This window comes from Fukomys damarensis, unplaced genomic scaffold (assembly GCF_012274545.1).
Source record: "Fukomys damarensis isolate Sample0158 unplaced genomic scaffold, DMR_v1.0_HiC HiC_scaffold_36, whole genome shotgun sequence".
Classification (NCBI taxonomy): Eukaryota; Metazoa; Chordata; class Mammalia; order Rodentia; family Bathyergidae; genus Fukomys; species Fukomys damarensis.
In genome coordinates, this window is record NW_022900948.1 from 41,882,620 (window position 1) to 41,898,153 (window position 15,534).

Genomic DNA, 15,534 nt, shown 5'->3' on the forward strand with positions numbered 1-15,534 from the left:
CCTCCTGCTTCAGCCTCCCAAGTGCTGGGATTACAGGCATGTGCCCCCACGCCAGCTCAGCTTTTGTTTCTTTGAGACAGCATTTCCTATGCTGGCTGTGGCAATCCTGCCTCAGCCTCCTCAGTTCTGGAATTACAGGCTTATGTTACCATACCAAGCTGTTTATTTATTCTTTGAGGGAAATACTCTGTTCTGTTCTGAAGCTTTTTTTTTTTTTTTTTTGGTACTGGGGATTGAACTCAGATCCTAGCGCTTGCAAGGCAGGCCACTGAACCGCTGAGCTAATTCCCTGGCCCCTGTTCTGAAGCTTTTACTCCTTTGTAAGGGGATTTATTTTTCAGTCTCTCATATACCTGAATGTTGTTAGAATCACTCTTCTGTTCATAAACTAGAAATGAGGCTATATTGACTCTCGGGATTTTCTTAAGTGGAATGGCTGGGGCTAGAAGGTAGGCCTTAGGCCTTCTCCTAGAGCTTGAGCTCTGTTTCTTTTGTGTTGGTGAAATTGTGATACTAGGATAAGAGCTTCTTGTGTTTGGCCCAGCTGACAAATGCTAGCTGTGCCTTCCTGAGCCCATCCTCTGATTAAGATTTTTTTCCTGCTGAGGCAAAGTGCAGCCTTTGGTGTCCTAATACCACCCACTTGTGAATGTTGCCAAACTGCAGCACCTGTCTGTCCCATGATCCACCCTGACTGTAGTTCTGGGCGCTTCAAATGAACAGGTGTAACTGGTATTCTGTGAGTACACCTGCTACTCTGCCAAGATTGCCTAAAGCAGAAATGGAGGTGCAGGAGCAGTATGTCTCTTCAATCTGTTTCCATCTCCACTGTATCTTTCATTTCTTAAAGTGTATGGCACGTAGGTAACACTGTGTCTTAAGCTCCAGGACTCGGGCTAATAGTTTCATATTTCTTAGATGATTAAAGGATGTGGTAAATAAAAATTATATGCCTGTTTTCCAAGTTGTCTTCTTACCCCAGTGACACCAGAATTTATATTGACAGTTTATAACTCTAAAGCAGTGGTGGTGACCCTATGGCACCATGCTGCAGCAGGCTGTTTGTATCATTCGAAAACTGCAGGTTCCAGGTTCTGTCTCCCCTCTCCCCATCGTTCCTGGGTTTGGAATTTGCTCTTGGTATTTATCAAGCTTTGCCTTGAATAAGTGTTGTATATGTTTGTTTGTTTTTTTAAATCTCCCTTACCAGATTATAAACTCTTCAAGGACAGTAACATTTCTTGTCTTTGAAGTCCTCCATTGTACCTTGTACCTTGTATGTTGATAGTGAGTTAATCAATCAACTGAAACAGCAACTGTACTCTTAATATAGATTACAGCTATTTGTGAGTTTCAATATTACTATATAACAAGAAAGCCTGTAAAAAACTGCATATTACTAAAATCAAAGAATACAGAGAGATACCAAATTCACCTATACTTAAAGGTAGAGTTCTGATGCTTACTAAATTACAAAGACCTTTACTGCCTTGATATAATTAAAGATACATGACAGTTTTTCTTTGTGTTGACATGGATGACTTTCAGTTCATCCTTTTAACCATGTTTTAGTGTACAACTACATTCAATGTAGTATTAATTATATTCAGTATGTAACAAACTACTATTTTGAAAATGTTTTCAACACCTGAGACAGAAACTCTACCCATTAAGCAATAATTCCTCATTTCTTGAGTCCCTTGGTAAACTGTCTTACTGTCTATTAATTTGCCTGTAATAGATATTTCAGTTAGCATGGTGTTTTCTGTGCTCATCCATGTCGCAGTATGTATCAGAACTCCATTCCTTTTTTTTGGAGACAGGGTCTCGCTGTATAGTTCAGACTGCCCTGGAACTCACTCTGTAGCCCAGGCTGGTCTCAAACTCACAGCGGATCCTCCTGCCTCAGCCTCTCGAGTGCTGGGATTACAGGTGTACAACACCACACCCACCTCATTCCTTTTTTGATTAAATAATACTTCCCTGTTTGAATATATCACATTTTGCTTATTCCATTGATCTGTTAATGAATGCTTGGCTTGTTTCTGTCTTTTGTAACTTTGTGAATAATTCTTCTTCTGAACATTTGCGTGAATAACTGAGTCTCTGTGCTTTGGGATATATACCTAAGAGTAGAACTGTGTGGCATATGGTAATTCTGTACATAGCTTTTTGAGGAACTGATGGACTTTTCCAAAGCAGCTGCACACACACACACACATATACACACAAACAACAACAACAACAAAAAGGGCCAGGGATTTAGCTCAGTGGTGCCTACCACCTGCCTTGCAAGCACAAGGTCCAGAGTTTGATCCCCAGTACCAAAAAAAAAACCCCCCAAAAAACAACAAAGCAGCTGCACTATATTATATTCCTTCCCATCAGCAGTATATGGTCATTCATTTTCTCGACATCCTTGTCACATTTTAATTTTCCATTCATTTTTGTTTTTTATTGTGACCATTATAGCAAATGTAAAATGGCATCTCATTGTAGTTTTGGTGTGCATTTCTCTAGTGGCTAATGATGAACATCTTTACTTATGCTTAGTGACCATTTTAATATCTTTGGATAATAGCTATTCATGCCCTTAGGCCAATTTTATTGGTTTATCTTTTTTGTTATGAGTTGTAGAAGTTCTTAGTATATATTCTGGCTACTAGCCTAGACTTGTATCATGTGTCTGATTTTTTAGATGTTTTCTTTTATTCTGTGGACTGTCTTTTTGCTCTTGATAATGTTTTTGTTTGGTTTTGTTTTTGTAATGCTAAGGATCAAACTTAAGGCCTCATACTGAGCTACATGTCCAGCTCGCGTCCTTTGATGCCCAAAAGGTTTATTTCTAATGAAGTCCAATTTATTTATTATTTCTAATGAAGCCCAAACTTTTGTTATCATATATAAGAATTCAGATGCCAAAGCCAGCATCAAGCCAATTTCTCTGTTTCTTTTAAGAGTTTATAGTTCAGTTCTTAAAAGTCTGTGATCCATTTTCATTTTTGTATATTGCTACTACCTGCACAGTGTAGGGTCCAAAGCCAGGGAGAGTGGGTGGGAGATGAAGAAAATTGAATTAATGAGAAAGAAGGATACATACCAAGATTAAGCTTTTTCGCTGGGAGCAGGTAGGACCATAGCCTGATTAGCTAATGGCCACCTGGTGTCCAGTGCACTCTTTATTTACAGTGTAGGAAGGTGGGGTAACTAGTACCACATGGCCTAGGCTGAACATGATTGTCAAGTGATGGGGCATGCATAGAAAAGGAACAAGGATACATAATGTAACTGTCTCCTGGGGCTGTGCCATCCAGAATCTGAAATCTTTTGGTTTTCTTGAGACAGGGTGTCACTGTATAGTAGAGACTGCCCTAGAATTTACTATGTAGCCCAGGCTGGTCTCAAACTCCCAGCGATCCTCCTGCCTCAGCCTCCGGAGTGCTGGGATTACAGGCATGCGCCACCACGCCCGGCCTGGAATCTACAATCTTAGTCAAACAGACTCTATGGAGAAGAAAAGGATTAGGGGTTAGACGAAAGGAAGTAAGGCCATCTTCAGGCTTGGCCTGTGGCAATATATGGTATAAGGTAAAGGTCTAACTTCCTTTTTTTGCATGTGAATATCCGGTTTCCCTGGTACTCTTAGCTAAAAAAACAAACAAAAAACTGTACTTTCTTTGTACATTTATTGTAACTCAGACTGGCCATGGATGTGAAAATTTCTTTGCTCTCAATTCTATTCCACTGATCGAGGTACCTGACCTAACTCCATTGCCACACTGTTTTGATGTTAGTATCTTTGTAGAGAGTTTTGAAATTGGGAAACATGAGTATTCCAACTTTGTTTCCAGATTGCTCTGGCCATTTGTGTGGTCCCTTGAAATTCCATATGAATTATAAGATGGGGTTTTCTATTTCAGACAAAATTGCCTTCTTTTTCTTTTTCTTTTTTTTTTTTTTTTGGTTTTTTGAGACAGGGTCTCACTATGTAGTTGAGACTGACCTGGAACTCACTATGTAGCCCAGCCTGGTCTTAACCTCACAGCAGTCCTCCTGCCTCTGAGTGCTAGGATTACAGGTATGTGCCACCATGCCCAGCTTGCCTTTGGGTTTTTGATAGGGCTGCACTGAATCTGTATATGGTTATGTGTAGTATTTTTTCTAGTGCTTTGTAGTTTTCATTGTACAAGTTTTTTATCTCCTTAGTTAATTCCTGAGGGGTTTTTTTTTTTTTTTGGCTTGTTCATTGTTCATATATAGAAATACAACTGATTTTTCTTTGATGTTGTATCCTGTTGTGCTGAATATGTTAGTACTAAGTTTTATGTGATCTCCAGGGTTTTCTACAGAAACAGTCATGACTTGTGAACAGAAATAATTTTGCTTCTTTCCAATTTAGATATCATTTATTTCTTCATCTCTTTGGCTAGGACTTCCAATATTATATTAAATGGAAGTGGTAAAAATAGGCATTTTTGTCTTCTGATCTGAGATGAAAAACTTTTCATTCTTTGACCACTGATTGTTATCTATAAAGTTTTTTTCATGAGTAGTTTTGTTTTTGGATTTTTTTGTTTGTTTGTTTTGTACCAGGGATCAAATTCTAGAATTTGAGCTTGCAAAGCATGCAACAGCACCACTGAGCTAAATCCCTGGCCCTGTTTTTGACTTTTTGAGACAGGATCTCACTATGTAGTTCAGGCTGATCTTAAACTATGTAGCCCAGGTTGGCCTTGAACTCGAGGGGGGTCTCTGGACTCACCCTGGAGTGCTGAGATTATAGGCCTGCACGACCATGCTGGGCTCATATGGTTTTTATCATGTTGAAATGGTTTCCTTGTATAGTGTTTCTAGTTTGTTCAATGATTTTTCATGAAGGGCTGTTGAATTTTGTCAGATGCTATTTCTGCATGTTGCTTGGTGAAGCAGGGAGAATTTAGAAAGGTGAATGTTGGGCGTGTCAAATACCTGTAATCAGCAGCACTTTGGAAGGCTAAGACAGGAAGATCGCTGTGAACTGGAGACCAGCCTGAGCTACATAGTAAGCTCACAGCAATCCTGAACTACACAGCAAGACCCTGTTGGCAAAAATAAATAAATAAAAATTAAAAAGCAAATGGCCTCAAACTCATGGCAAGCCTCCTGCCTCAGCCTCCAGAGTACTGGGATTACAGGTATATGCCACCATGCCTGGCTCTGTGCTCTGATTATTTCCTTCCTTTCAGTGACTTTTGGTTTGTTTCCCCTTTTCTTATTAAGGTCTTTTTTAAGGTAGGTATTTTTAGATATAAATTTCCTTTCAAGTACTGATTTTGCTGTATCTCATGAGTTTTTGTTGTAATTTAGTTCTAATTTGTCTCAAGGTATTTTCTAATTTTCTCTATGATTCCTCCAGTGACCTACTGATTATTTAAAAGTGAAGATTTCCATGTTTGTCAGATTTTTAGTTTTCTGTTTTTAATGTCTAGTTTTTTGTTGTTTTGGTACCAGGGATCGAACTCAGAACCTTATGCCTGCAAAGCAAGTGCAGTGCCACTGAGCTAAATCCCTGACCCTGATGCCTAGTTTTATTTTATTGTGGCCAGTCAGAAAAAAATGCTTTGTATGATTTCAGTCTCTTAAAGTGTGGTAAGACTTGTTTTACAGCCTAACCTATGGTCTATCTTGGAAAATGTTCCATGTGCACTTGTTGGGTGATGTTTCTATATATCTTAGGTCTAATTGGTTTATAATATGGTTCAAACCTTGAGTTTCTTTTCAGATTTTCTGTTTTTCTATCCATTGTTAAAAGTAGGGCATGAAAGTCTTCACCTATTATTGCAGAACTCTATTTCTTTTCTTTTCTTTTTTTTTTTCTTTTTTTAGTTTTTTCTCATCGAGAACTGTTTCTTATTACAGTTGCTTTGCTTTGTGTATGTCAGTGTTCTCTTGTTAGATTAATGTCCTTTATCTTTTATAGTGCTTTTTTACTTAAAATCTATTATTTCTGAATCTCCTTTTACTATTATTATGCTTGTGTGTGTGTGTCTAATATCATTTTTAGTCTCTTCCTCTTCAAATATATTTTAATGATTTTATTAGTAGTTACTCGTAGGTTTACAATGAGCATTTTATTATTTATAATAATTTATAATTTGGAGTTCAGAGTGCCCTTCTATATCTGTTACAAAACTCTAGGGCCATGAAATAAATGAGTGGTTATTTTATATAAATTTTACTGTGGCAACAAATTCAATAATATTAGCTAACTAAAAAAAAATTGCAACACAGGGTAGCAATTTCCTGGATTTAATAGAAACACTTAAAAATCAATATTACTTGCCCAATTTATTTGAGCAAAGGCTGTGACTGATAATTTATAGAAAAAAGTTCAAATGGCCAGTAACTTGAGTACAGACTTAGCAGTCTGATTTCTGATTGAGAAAATGCAGATTAAAATAGCAGTGAATCATAGGTTATTCACTTAGGAGCGTTGCAGAATTTTTCTCTGATTTAATGACATCCTGTCTTGTTAAAGGTGTGAGAAGTAGACACTATCATTTACTGTTAGTATTAGTGTGACTTGGTAGAAGCTTCCTGGAAAGCAGTTTGGTAATACATATCGGAATGAGGTCTGCCTGCCTCGCAAGCAAAAGCTCCTGAGTTCAATCCCCGGTACAGAGAAAAAAAAGACTAGCAAAGAATATATTCACCTAGAGATAGCGCTCAGATTTTAAATATATACAGTCAGTTTTTCCTTTTGAAATTACAAGTACCGAAAAAAATTGCAGATACCTAAATAGTCTTATTTCATGGCCTATTTTGTCTTAAGTTGTTAGGGAATGTTTTAAGATATATGAAACCATAAATTAATGTTTTGTTCTAAAAACACTGTCTTGGGCTGGGGATTTAGTTCAGTGGTTCAGCACCTGCCTCGCAAGTACAAGGACCCAAGTTTGATCCCCGGTACCAAAAACTAAAAACACTGTCTTAAAATTACTCATGACTGATGTAACATTTCGGCATCATCTGAGAGAAGGCAGAGTGATGTGATAGGAAAAATACTCCAGGCTTGGGAGTCGTACTGACTTGGATTCGTATCTCAACTTAATACAAACTAGCTTGTAACCTTGGGAAAGTTACTTACAATGGCCTAACTTATAAATATTAAGCCCTACATTTACAGAGTAATTATATAAAGACTAAAATGAAACAAAAAAAAAGTGTGTAGTCCCTGGCATATAATAATTAGGAGACACTAGTTTCTTCTCTTACCTCTCCCTAACCCTGAAGGTTGGCTTACAGTATCTGAGTTGTCTGACTCTTTAACTCATAGTTAGAAAACTTGGTATTTAGCAGTGAATGTTTGTGGTGTTATAGCAAGGTGACAAATAGCAATACATCATTTGAATCTTTTTGTCAGCTTCAGTTTACTACAGAATTATAGGATATGGGCACATCTCTAGCAGAGTTCATCTTGTGTTGTTAGGAATTGTCTCTCTTTTTTTTTTGAGACAGGGTCTCACTATGTAGTTGAGACTTAACTGGAACTCACTATGTAGCCCAGGCTGGTCTAGAACTCACAGTGATCCTCCTGACTCAGCCTCCCGAGTGCTGGGATTACAGGCATGCGCCACCACGCCCAGCCTTAGGAATTGTCTTTTAACGCAGAACGTATTCTACAAAATGTATTTACAGTAACAGTACAACACAGGTAATCATTTATTCTTTGCTGTAGCTTTTCTTTTTCTAATTGCATTCATTCAGCAGTAAGGACAATATTTACTATCCTTGTTAGTCTATAACTCTTTAAGCAGTTTGGAGTCCACCGAATAGATAGAATACCTTGCTTTGCAGGTTAATTCTGCCTCTCATCATCAGAAAATCTTAGAGGACTAAAATTCTCACAGCAATTAGAGAAACCTGCATTGTTTTGTTTGAGCCTCAGCATATAACCCATTTGATGCAGAAAGATCAAAGATTGAATTGCCTTCACCTACTACGTTAGTTCCCTCATCTCCTTTCTGTTGTTGCCAGATTCATTCCTGAGAGCCTTTCTATGTGCATTTCCTTCCTCCTGGAATTTCTGTTGGTGGTGGTGGTGGGGCTGGGTACTGAATCCATGGCCTTGGTGTCCTAGGTAAGCGTTCTACTACTGAGCTACACCCCAGTCCTCTTCTCACAACTCTCCTTCCCTCACCACAATTTGGCAAGTGTGAGTTGGATCTGAGGCTTAAAATTCAGTTGTTTTAATAAAAATCAATGTTTGTTTTGATTAAATACCCTTTGCTTTGCTTAGGGGATTTGTGTAGCTTACAGATACAGTCCCGTGGATATTATTTTCTTACCCACAGACATGGGCAGAATTAAGAACGCTGTGCGGTGGTGGGTGGCTCCTGCTTATGGCACCCTCTTCCAGGTAAACCTTGCTCTGGGGAATGACTCACCTCCTAGTGCCCAAAAGCAGAAGGGTTTTATGGAACTTTGGAGCTTGTCTGTGTTTTCTTAATGAGGGAGAGGGGGGATGGATTAAGTTTCTCTTTGGGCTGGAATTCATACCAATTTTTCATTCTCTTGTAGCACTGATCAAGATTTGTGATGAAATGGAGCCTGGAACAAACTCCTTTCGAGTAGAATTTCCTGATTTTTCCAGCACTATTCTGCAGAAACTGAACCAGCAGCGCCAGCAGGGACAACTATGTGACGTCTCCATTGTTGTCCAGGGCCACATTTTCCAGGCACACAAAGCTGTTCTTGCTGCCAGTTCACCCTACTTTTGTGACCAAGTACTCCTGAAAAACAGCAGGAGAATTGTTTTGCCTGATGTAATGAATCCAAGAGTGTTTGAGAACATTCTCCTATCTAGTTATACAGGTCGCCTAGTAATGCCCGCTCCAGAAATTGTTAGTTACTTAACAGCAGCCAGCTTCCTCCAGATGTGGCATGTGGTGGATAAATGCACTGAGGTTTTAGAGGGAAACCCTACAGTCCTCTGTCAGAAGCTAAATCATGGCAGTGACCACCAGTCTCCAAGTAGTAGTAGCTACAATGGCCTGGTGGAGAGCTTTGAGCTGGGCTCTGGGGGCCACACTGATTTCCCCAAAGCCCAAGAACTGAGGGATGGAGAGAACGAAGAAGAAAGCACCAAAGACGAGCTGTCATCTCAGCTCACTGAGCACGAGTACCTGCCTAGCAACTCGTCCACTGAGCATGACCGGCTGAGCACTGAAATGGCAAGCCAGGATGGAGAGGAGGGGGCCAGCGACAGTGCTGAGTTCCACTACACCCGGCCCATGTACAGCAAGCCCAGCATAATGGCTCACAAACGCTGGATCCATGTGAAGCCTGAGCGCCTGGAGCAGGCTTGCGAGGGCATGGACGTGCATGCAGCCTACGATGAGCACCAGGTTACTGAGTCTATCAATACCATGCAGACAGAGCATTCAGTCCAGCCTTCGGGGGTGGAGGAGGACTTTCACATCAGGGAGAAGAAAGTGGAAGCAGAGTTTGATGAACAGGCTGATGAAAGCAATTATGATGAGCAGGTGGATTTCTATGGCTCTTCCATGGAAGAGTTTTCTGGAGAGAGGTCAGATGGGAATCTAATTGGGCACAGACAAGAGGCTGCCCTCGCAGCAGGCTACAGTGAGAATATTGAGATGGTAGCAGGGATTAAAGAAGAAGCTTCTCACTTAGGATTCTCAGCCACTGACAAGCTGTATCCTTGTCAGTGCGGGAAAAGTTTCACCCACAAGAGTCAGAGAGATCGACACATGAGCATGCACCTCGGTCTTCGGCCTTACGGCTGTGGTGTCTGTGGTAAGAAATTCAAAATGAAGCACCATCTCGTGGGCCACATGAAAATTCATACAGGCATAAAGCCGTATGAGTGTAATATCTGTACAAAGAGATTTATGTGGAGGGACAGTTTCCACAGGCATGTGACTTCTTGTACTAAGTCCTATGAAGCTGCAAAGGCTGAGCAGAATACAACTGAGGCTAACTAAAAATAGGATCTGGCCCTTGAGTGGCATGCACAAAAATAAACTATGGTAATTAATGCAAATCTGGGCACAGATGATGTGTGCTACTTGCTATTATGAGAGAAGCTTTAAAAAAAAAGGAAGATATTTCTGAAAGACCAGCTCTAAGTAGGCCAATTAAAAAATCTAATTCCTCAAATTTGTATGTTCAGTGCTGGCTTGGAGTGGGTAATGACAATACATTAACCCACTGGCCAGCTGGCAAGCGAACCCTTTAAGCCAGTTGTGATTGAGGCAGGTGAACTTGATGATGGAGAGACCTGCACTTGGAACTGGACTCTAACCCACCAGTTCCATTTCAGGTGGCAGCAGTTTTTGGTCACTCATTATTACAAGATCATGTTGAAATTTTGTTTTGTTTGCTTTTACTATAGATACTTAGGTAATGTGGATTTGTTTTGGTAGCTGCTTCACTGAGTGAAATGCTACTTATGTAAAAGCTACAAATATTTCTAGGACGAGAAATTGTTTGGTTTTATTCTTTTTGAAACTATGAAGATACTAGCAGGGTGACATTCAAAGGCTGAAATAATTTATGGTACAAGCTTCAACTTCTGTAAGAAGCCACTGTCAAGTTCCAAATTCTTTGATAAGGCACAGTTTTGTGTTAGTACTAAGATTGAGTTGAACTGTTGTGTCTTGTAATTCTTTTGGGTGCCAGAGGTAAGTGTTTCTAATTGGTTTGCTGCCCCACATGCTGTTTAACGGTAGCATCTGTGCACTGGGATCTACTCTGCCTAGGAGACATCTAGCTTGCTGTGAGTGGTCAGAGGACCACGGAACGTGGAGCACCCCATCTGTTGCCCTTAGTTTATGGTGCTTCCCAACAAGGGCAGCCATTGACCACTGTTCATGGGAAGGAGCCGGAAGTCATGGCTGAGGGTTAACTGTGGACTTCAGGAGTTAACAGAGTGCTCTGGGGACACTCCACTGTCAGAGTAAGGGAAAAGCATAATCTTATGAGTGTGGGTTATACTTGGGGGTGGGGGTGAAATTGCCCAAGAAGAGTCTTGAAAATACACTGGTGGGGGGGATATGTTTTCAGAAAGTTACACTGAGCTAATACTGCCAGTTCTTTATAAGTGCTGGAATATGTGTTAAAGGGGAATGAAGGAGTCCTAATTTTAGCAAAATATTCTACAGAATCATGCTCCCAAGTTACAGATAAAAACTGCATAAATTTACAAGTCCACATAGTACACCTAGCAAAAAAGAAAAGCAGCTATTCTGAGACCTTTTCTACCAATTGATCAGGTGTTTTAGGCTCAAATGAAGGCATATGTTCAGAATGCTTTTAACCTGTTTAACATACATGAGGTTATTACCAGCATAGGACAGGGTGCTACTATTATATCACCTTTTCATAAAATTATAGGTGTATTCCTTGTAAGTAGAAACTTTTTTTATCCTTAAAAATGATTTCTGTTGGATTTGAAGTGAAATTTTGTTTTAAAAATTTGGCTTTGCTCTAATACGATAAGCATTGCTGGCAGCGGCCTCTCACCCTTAAGCTCCTAACACCAGGGTAGTTTTACCTGTTGAACATTATCTGGAAAGGGGAAAGACAATACTTAGCAGTTAATTCTTGTAATCAAGACTACAAAACAGGGATCTATTCACTAACACTGTATCATTCTCAATATATAAAAAGCACTTTGTATTTAAAACTTTATTATAAATATATATATACATATATATAGTTTTTTTAACCTAGAAACTAGATATTACCTCTTGGTTGTTTGCCACATTAATATCATCTTCTCTTGGTGTTGAAACTTGCCAGTTAACAGTCCTTTCTCTGTGTACCTGACAGAGTGTGAAAGGTGACTGTACAATCCAAACTCAGTTGCTCTTTTTCTGTTTCTCATGTTAGAGGCCAATGGGTTTTAGGTATAATCCTAGCCATTATGTGTGAAAAGTTCTTTTATTGCTCCTGCAAATTTCCATACTAAGACAGTGCAGCCATTCCATTCTGCCAAAAGCTGAGCACTGCTCCCATGGTATTAGCAAAACAGTTTCTGCTGTTGAGAAAGTTTGGTGTGCTGTTTCCTCTTAAAAGTTGCATTTAAATGAGCTTTGGGACATTTGGGGAGAAGAGTCTGAGGTAGAATCAAACTTCTGGGAAAATCACGATTCTTCAGTAATGCTGAATCAGCACCCTGGTTCTGCGTGGTAACAAAGAACTTTTGTTCAGCAGGAGTGTGGCCAGCCCCCAGGTGACAGTTTGGAAGCAGTCATTTGTGCTGGAACTTATTTAATGTGCTTGAAGAGTATCTAATTGAAATCCAAAAATGAACATCAGCTGCTAAATGTAGAACTTAAATAAGCTTCTTACATCTTTCTTAATTTTTTTCTGACAGTTGGGTTGTTCATCGGTCAGCCAGACTGTGAGATGGTTGGGTATCTGAGGTGCTGGCCACATTCAGGAGGCAGGGAAGAGGGTAACCGTAGTCCAGACGTTGAAAGTGAATGTTTGTAAATTCTGCTTTTTAGGATTGAGAGACTATACTGCATTCCTCCTCCACCCTCCCCACCCCTGTCACTGGGTTACAGTGGTGTCTCTCCCCTTGGAAGAAAATACAGCTTTAGGAAATTCTTATCTTTCTAAATGAGTTTGGATAATTGTGGGTGAAAATTTTTAAACAGTCTTTCAGGGGTTGTTTCAAGGGCCTACAACCAAGGTATTTGTCCCCTATTTTGAGTCTTGACTGTTTGTTTTTCCAGTCCCAGTGGGAAAGAGCTTCAAGATACCACCAATGGCATTTAACATCCTGCGTGTTCCATGCCTTTAATTTTAGGGGGACACATCCCGGTAATTCACTTGGTAATGTAGGTCTCGCTGTCCACCTGAGGAAGACCGTGTAACTGCTCCTTGAGTGCTGCAGTTGCCCTCTCCTACGCTCCTAGCCTGCGTTCTGATTTCTAGATCTCATCTCTAGTTCCTTTTGGCCACTTTTTGCTTTAAAGGAATCTGTGCAAAGGGGCTCCATTTGCTGAACTTCACTGACCCTGGGCAGGCTTCTAGCTGATTGGGAAAGCTGCATGCCCTGAGTGGCTCCTTGCTGTGGAGAATGGCATACCCCAAACTGCTGCGGAGGGGAGGTGGAGGCACAGCAAGCCTCTGCTGTCCGGGGGTGGGGGGAGTGTGTGCTACAGCTCAGGCGGGCGGGGAGGGCGCCTCTGTCACAAACCCAGGTGTTTGCTCGTGAGAGCTCTCTGATACTTTAGGAATGCTGGAAACCAAGAGATGTGCTTCCGTCAGCCCCCTTCTGTTCCACTGATTTTTGTGATTTAGGTTGTTTTCATGAGTGACTTCGTTCAGTGAAACCAGGGTTCAGGTGTTCTTCTTTGCTACTTATACATTTAAAGGTACAGGTTTCTTGTTTCAAATCTCTACTGATAGTGCCCTTCGGGAAGATGCTGGAACACATTTTGCAAATGTGACTTTTTTAAAATTTTGCTTGAAGCCTATGTCATGTCAGTTGCTGCTGCCTTCTTTCCTTTTATGAGGTTCCCAATGTTTCTTCCAGAAAATTACTTTATTTATGCAAGTCAGGTGACTCTTAGGCCGCAAAACCATTTAATGATAAACAGATTATCATTAGGTGCATATCTTATTGATATTTTGTGAAATGTTATGCCTGTGTTGCAAAAGTTGAATAGTTTTGTCTTTATATAATTGCTGTCTTCAGTGTACAGCATGGTTTTACTTAATTGAATGTTACTGTTTAATATTTTCTTCTTATAGAAGAGACCATGCCCTTTTGTATGACGTTTTAATAAATGTTACCTGTCAATTTTGTAAAAGTTTTGTTTTTCACTCTGACTAGATGACCATGTCTTGTTTTTATTCTGGCTTTTGCCACCAAGAATAAAGTTGCATTGTGGCCTTTGGACAAGTAAATGCCCACAGTGAGTGAATGTTACTGTGCCAGGCATTTATGGTGACTGTCTTGTCAACTCTCCAGCCACATCCAGGCATGCAGGATGCTCCATGTGCTCCCCAGGTCCCCTCCTCTCCCTCCACTTCCCCCTAGGAGGCTGGTCCTAGGCACTTGCCCTGGCTGCTGGTCAGGATCCACCAGACACTAAATGAGTTTGGCAGCTGAGAGAGTCAGGAAATTCATTCCCCAGTGCCCACCTCCTAGCTGTGGGTTGGCAATGGCTGGGCTTCTCTGCCAAGGGCTAGGGCTCCAGTCAGGCGACTTCTGAGGTTTGGTACCACACCCTCCCCTTGTCCCTTCAAGCCCAGTATTGGTCCTTTACTCCCTGCTTGTGGCAGCCCTCAAGTACCTTGCTATCCTTGTGTCTGTTTCCTGCCAGGACCCTGGCTGATGCCTTAGATGTCCTCATTTCATGTGGGAGCCAGCTGTGACTTAGACAAGGTAGGATTTCCCAAAGGTTGCACAGTGACACAGAGTAGAGCCAGGATTCAAAAGCAGGGCCTGTGTGCCCATCACATACACTGGTGTTTTTTCCAAGGCTCTGTTAATGTTCTCGTGCTCTTTAGTGGGGCTTTTGTGTCGCCTCACTTTGCCCTCCCCCATCCCCTGACACCCCAGCCCTTGAGAGGCAGCAACAGTGCTCTCAGAGCCTGGGCACTGAGGGCCCTACGTATTTCTAACAGCTCATTACCAGAGACTCTGCATGTTTTAGACCAAACTTAACTGTCTTCCCACACAAACCTTCTGTCACCACTGTTTGTTGTGAGGTTTTGCCCCCTCCCTGTTGCTGATTTCAAAGCCAGCTCCAGATTGCCTCAGCCAGCCTAGCCCTTCTCTGTGTGGGGACATTCACCTCAGAACCACATCTAGCATTGGAGGTGAGACCTGTCTGTCCTGAGCAAGGGCAGACAGCATGGCCCCTGCAGCACAGTGATCTCTCACCCTCTCTCACCCCTCCTGGGAACCTTCTTCTGAAGCCCTGGTTGCCAGCAGTCCAGCGGTGTGCACCCAGGAAGCAGGGGTTCCCTAGCACAGAACCTCCCCAGGGGTGGAGACCGAGACGGGTAGGGTTAGAGATGAGCCGCACATATGAAGAGAAAGGATGAGCGGCTCATTTGTGTTTGGGAACAGAAGGGGGTGGGGTGGGAGGGGTGTCGCCCATATGGAGCTTACAGCACCTGTGCAGTTTATTTCCATTTCCTCAGCAAAGGGACCGCTTCTTCCCACCCAGCCACCAAAGAATTCTTCAACAGTCCTCATCCCCGGGCATCTGGGGACCCATAGCCCTACAACTGCCCACCATCAGTGGACCCAGTATCAGGTCAGCAGCTGGAAATGAGGTAAGCTCAAGATTGCTTTAACAGTTGGGTATTATTTGGTGAATGCTTTTGAATATGGCCTTTCTCAGTGCACATAAGTGAAAGAAAAATCCTGTCCTTCTGTTACTGCTATTGAACGTTCTCAAAATGCTTGGCTTGGGGGCTCAGTGATAGAGTGCTTTCCTGGCTGGCATGGGGCCGTGGGTTTGATCCCCAACATTGCCAAAAAAAAAAAAAAAAAAAAAAATA

At 41.3% G+C, this 15,534-nt stretch overlaps 2 protein-coding genes across 6 annotated transcripts in view; both read left to right on the plus strand.

Annotated features, from left to right (window-relative positions):
* The window catches only part of Zbtb43 (zinc finger and BTB domain containing 43), a 24,224-nt gene extending 10,419 nt beyond the window's left edge, over nucleotides 1-13,805 (plus strand). Inside the window, exon 2 of the mRNA XM_010613554.3 lies at nucleotides 8,560-13,805. Within this exon, the coding sequence (XP_010611856.1) occupies nucleotides 8,583-9,986 (1,404 nt within the window). The 5' untranslated portion in view covers nucleotides 8,560-8,582 and the 3' untranslated portion in view covers nucleotides 9,987-13,805. The remainder of the gene's footprint in view (nucleotides 1-8,559) is intronic.
* A 519-nt stretch (nucleotides 13,806-14,324) lies between these two features.
* The window catches only part of Zbtb34 (zinc finger and BTB domain containing 34), a 42,760-nt gene continuing 41,550 nt past the window's right edge, over nucleotides 14,325-15,534 (plus strand). Inside the window, exons 1-2 of one of the 5 annotated variants that reach the window (XM_010613560.2) lie at nucleotides 14,325-14,407; nucleotides 15,172-15,306. In XM_010613560.2, the coding sequence (XP_010611862.1) occupies nucleotides 15,302-15,306 (5 nt within the window). In that variant the 5' untranslated portion in view covers nucleotides 14,325-14,407; nucleotides 15,172-15,301. Of the gene's footprint in view, nucleotides 15,307-15,534 lie in introns of all 5 variants that reach the window. The other 4 variants (XM_010613557.2, XM_010613558.3, XM_010613561.2 and 1 more) reach the window with 4 other exon arrangements.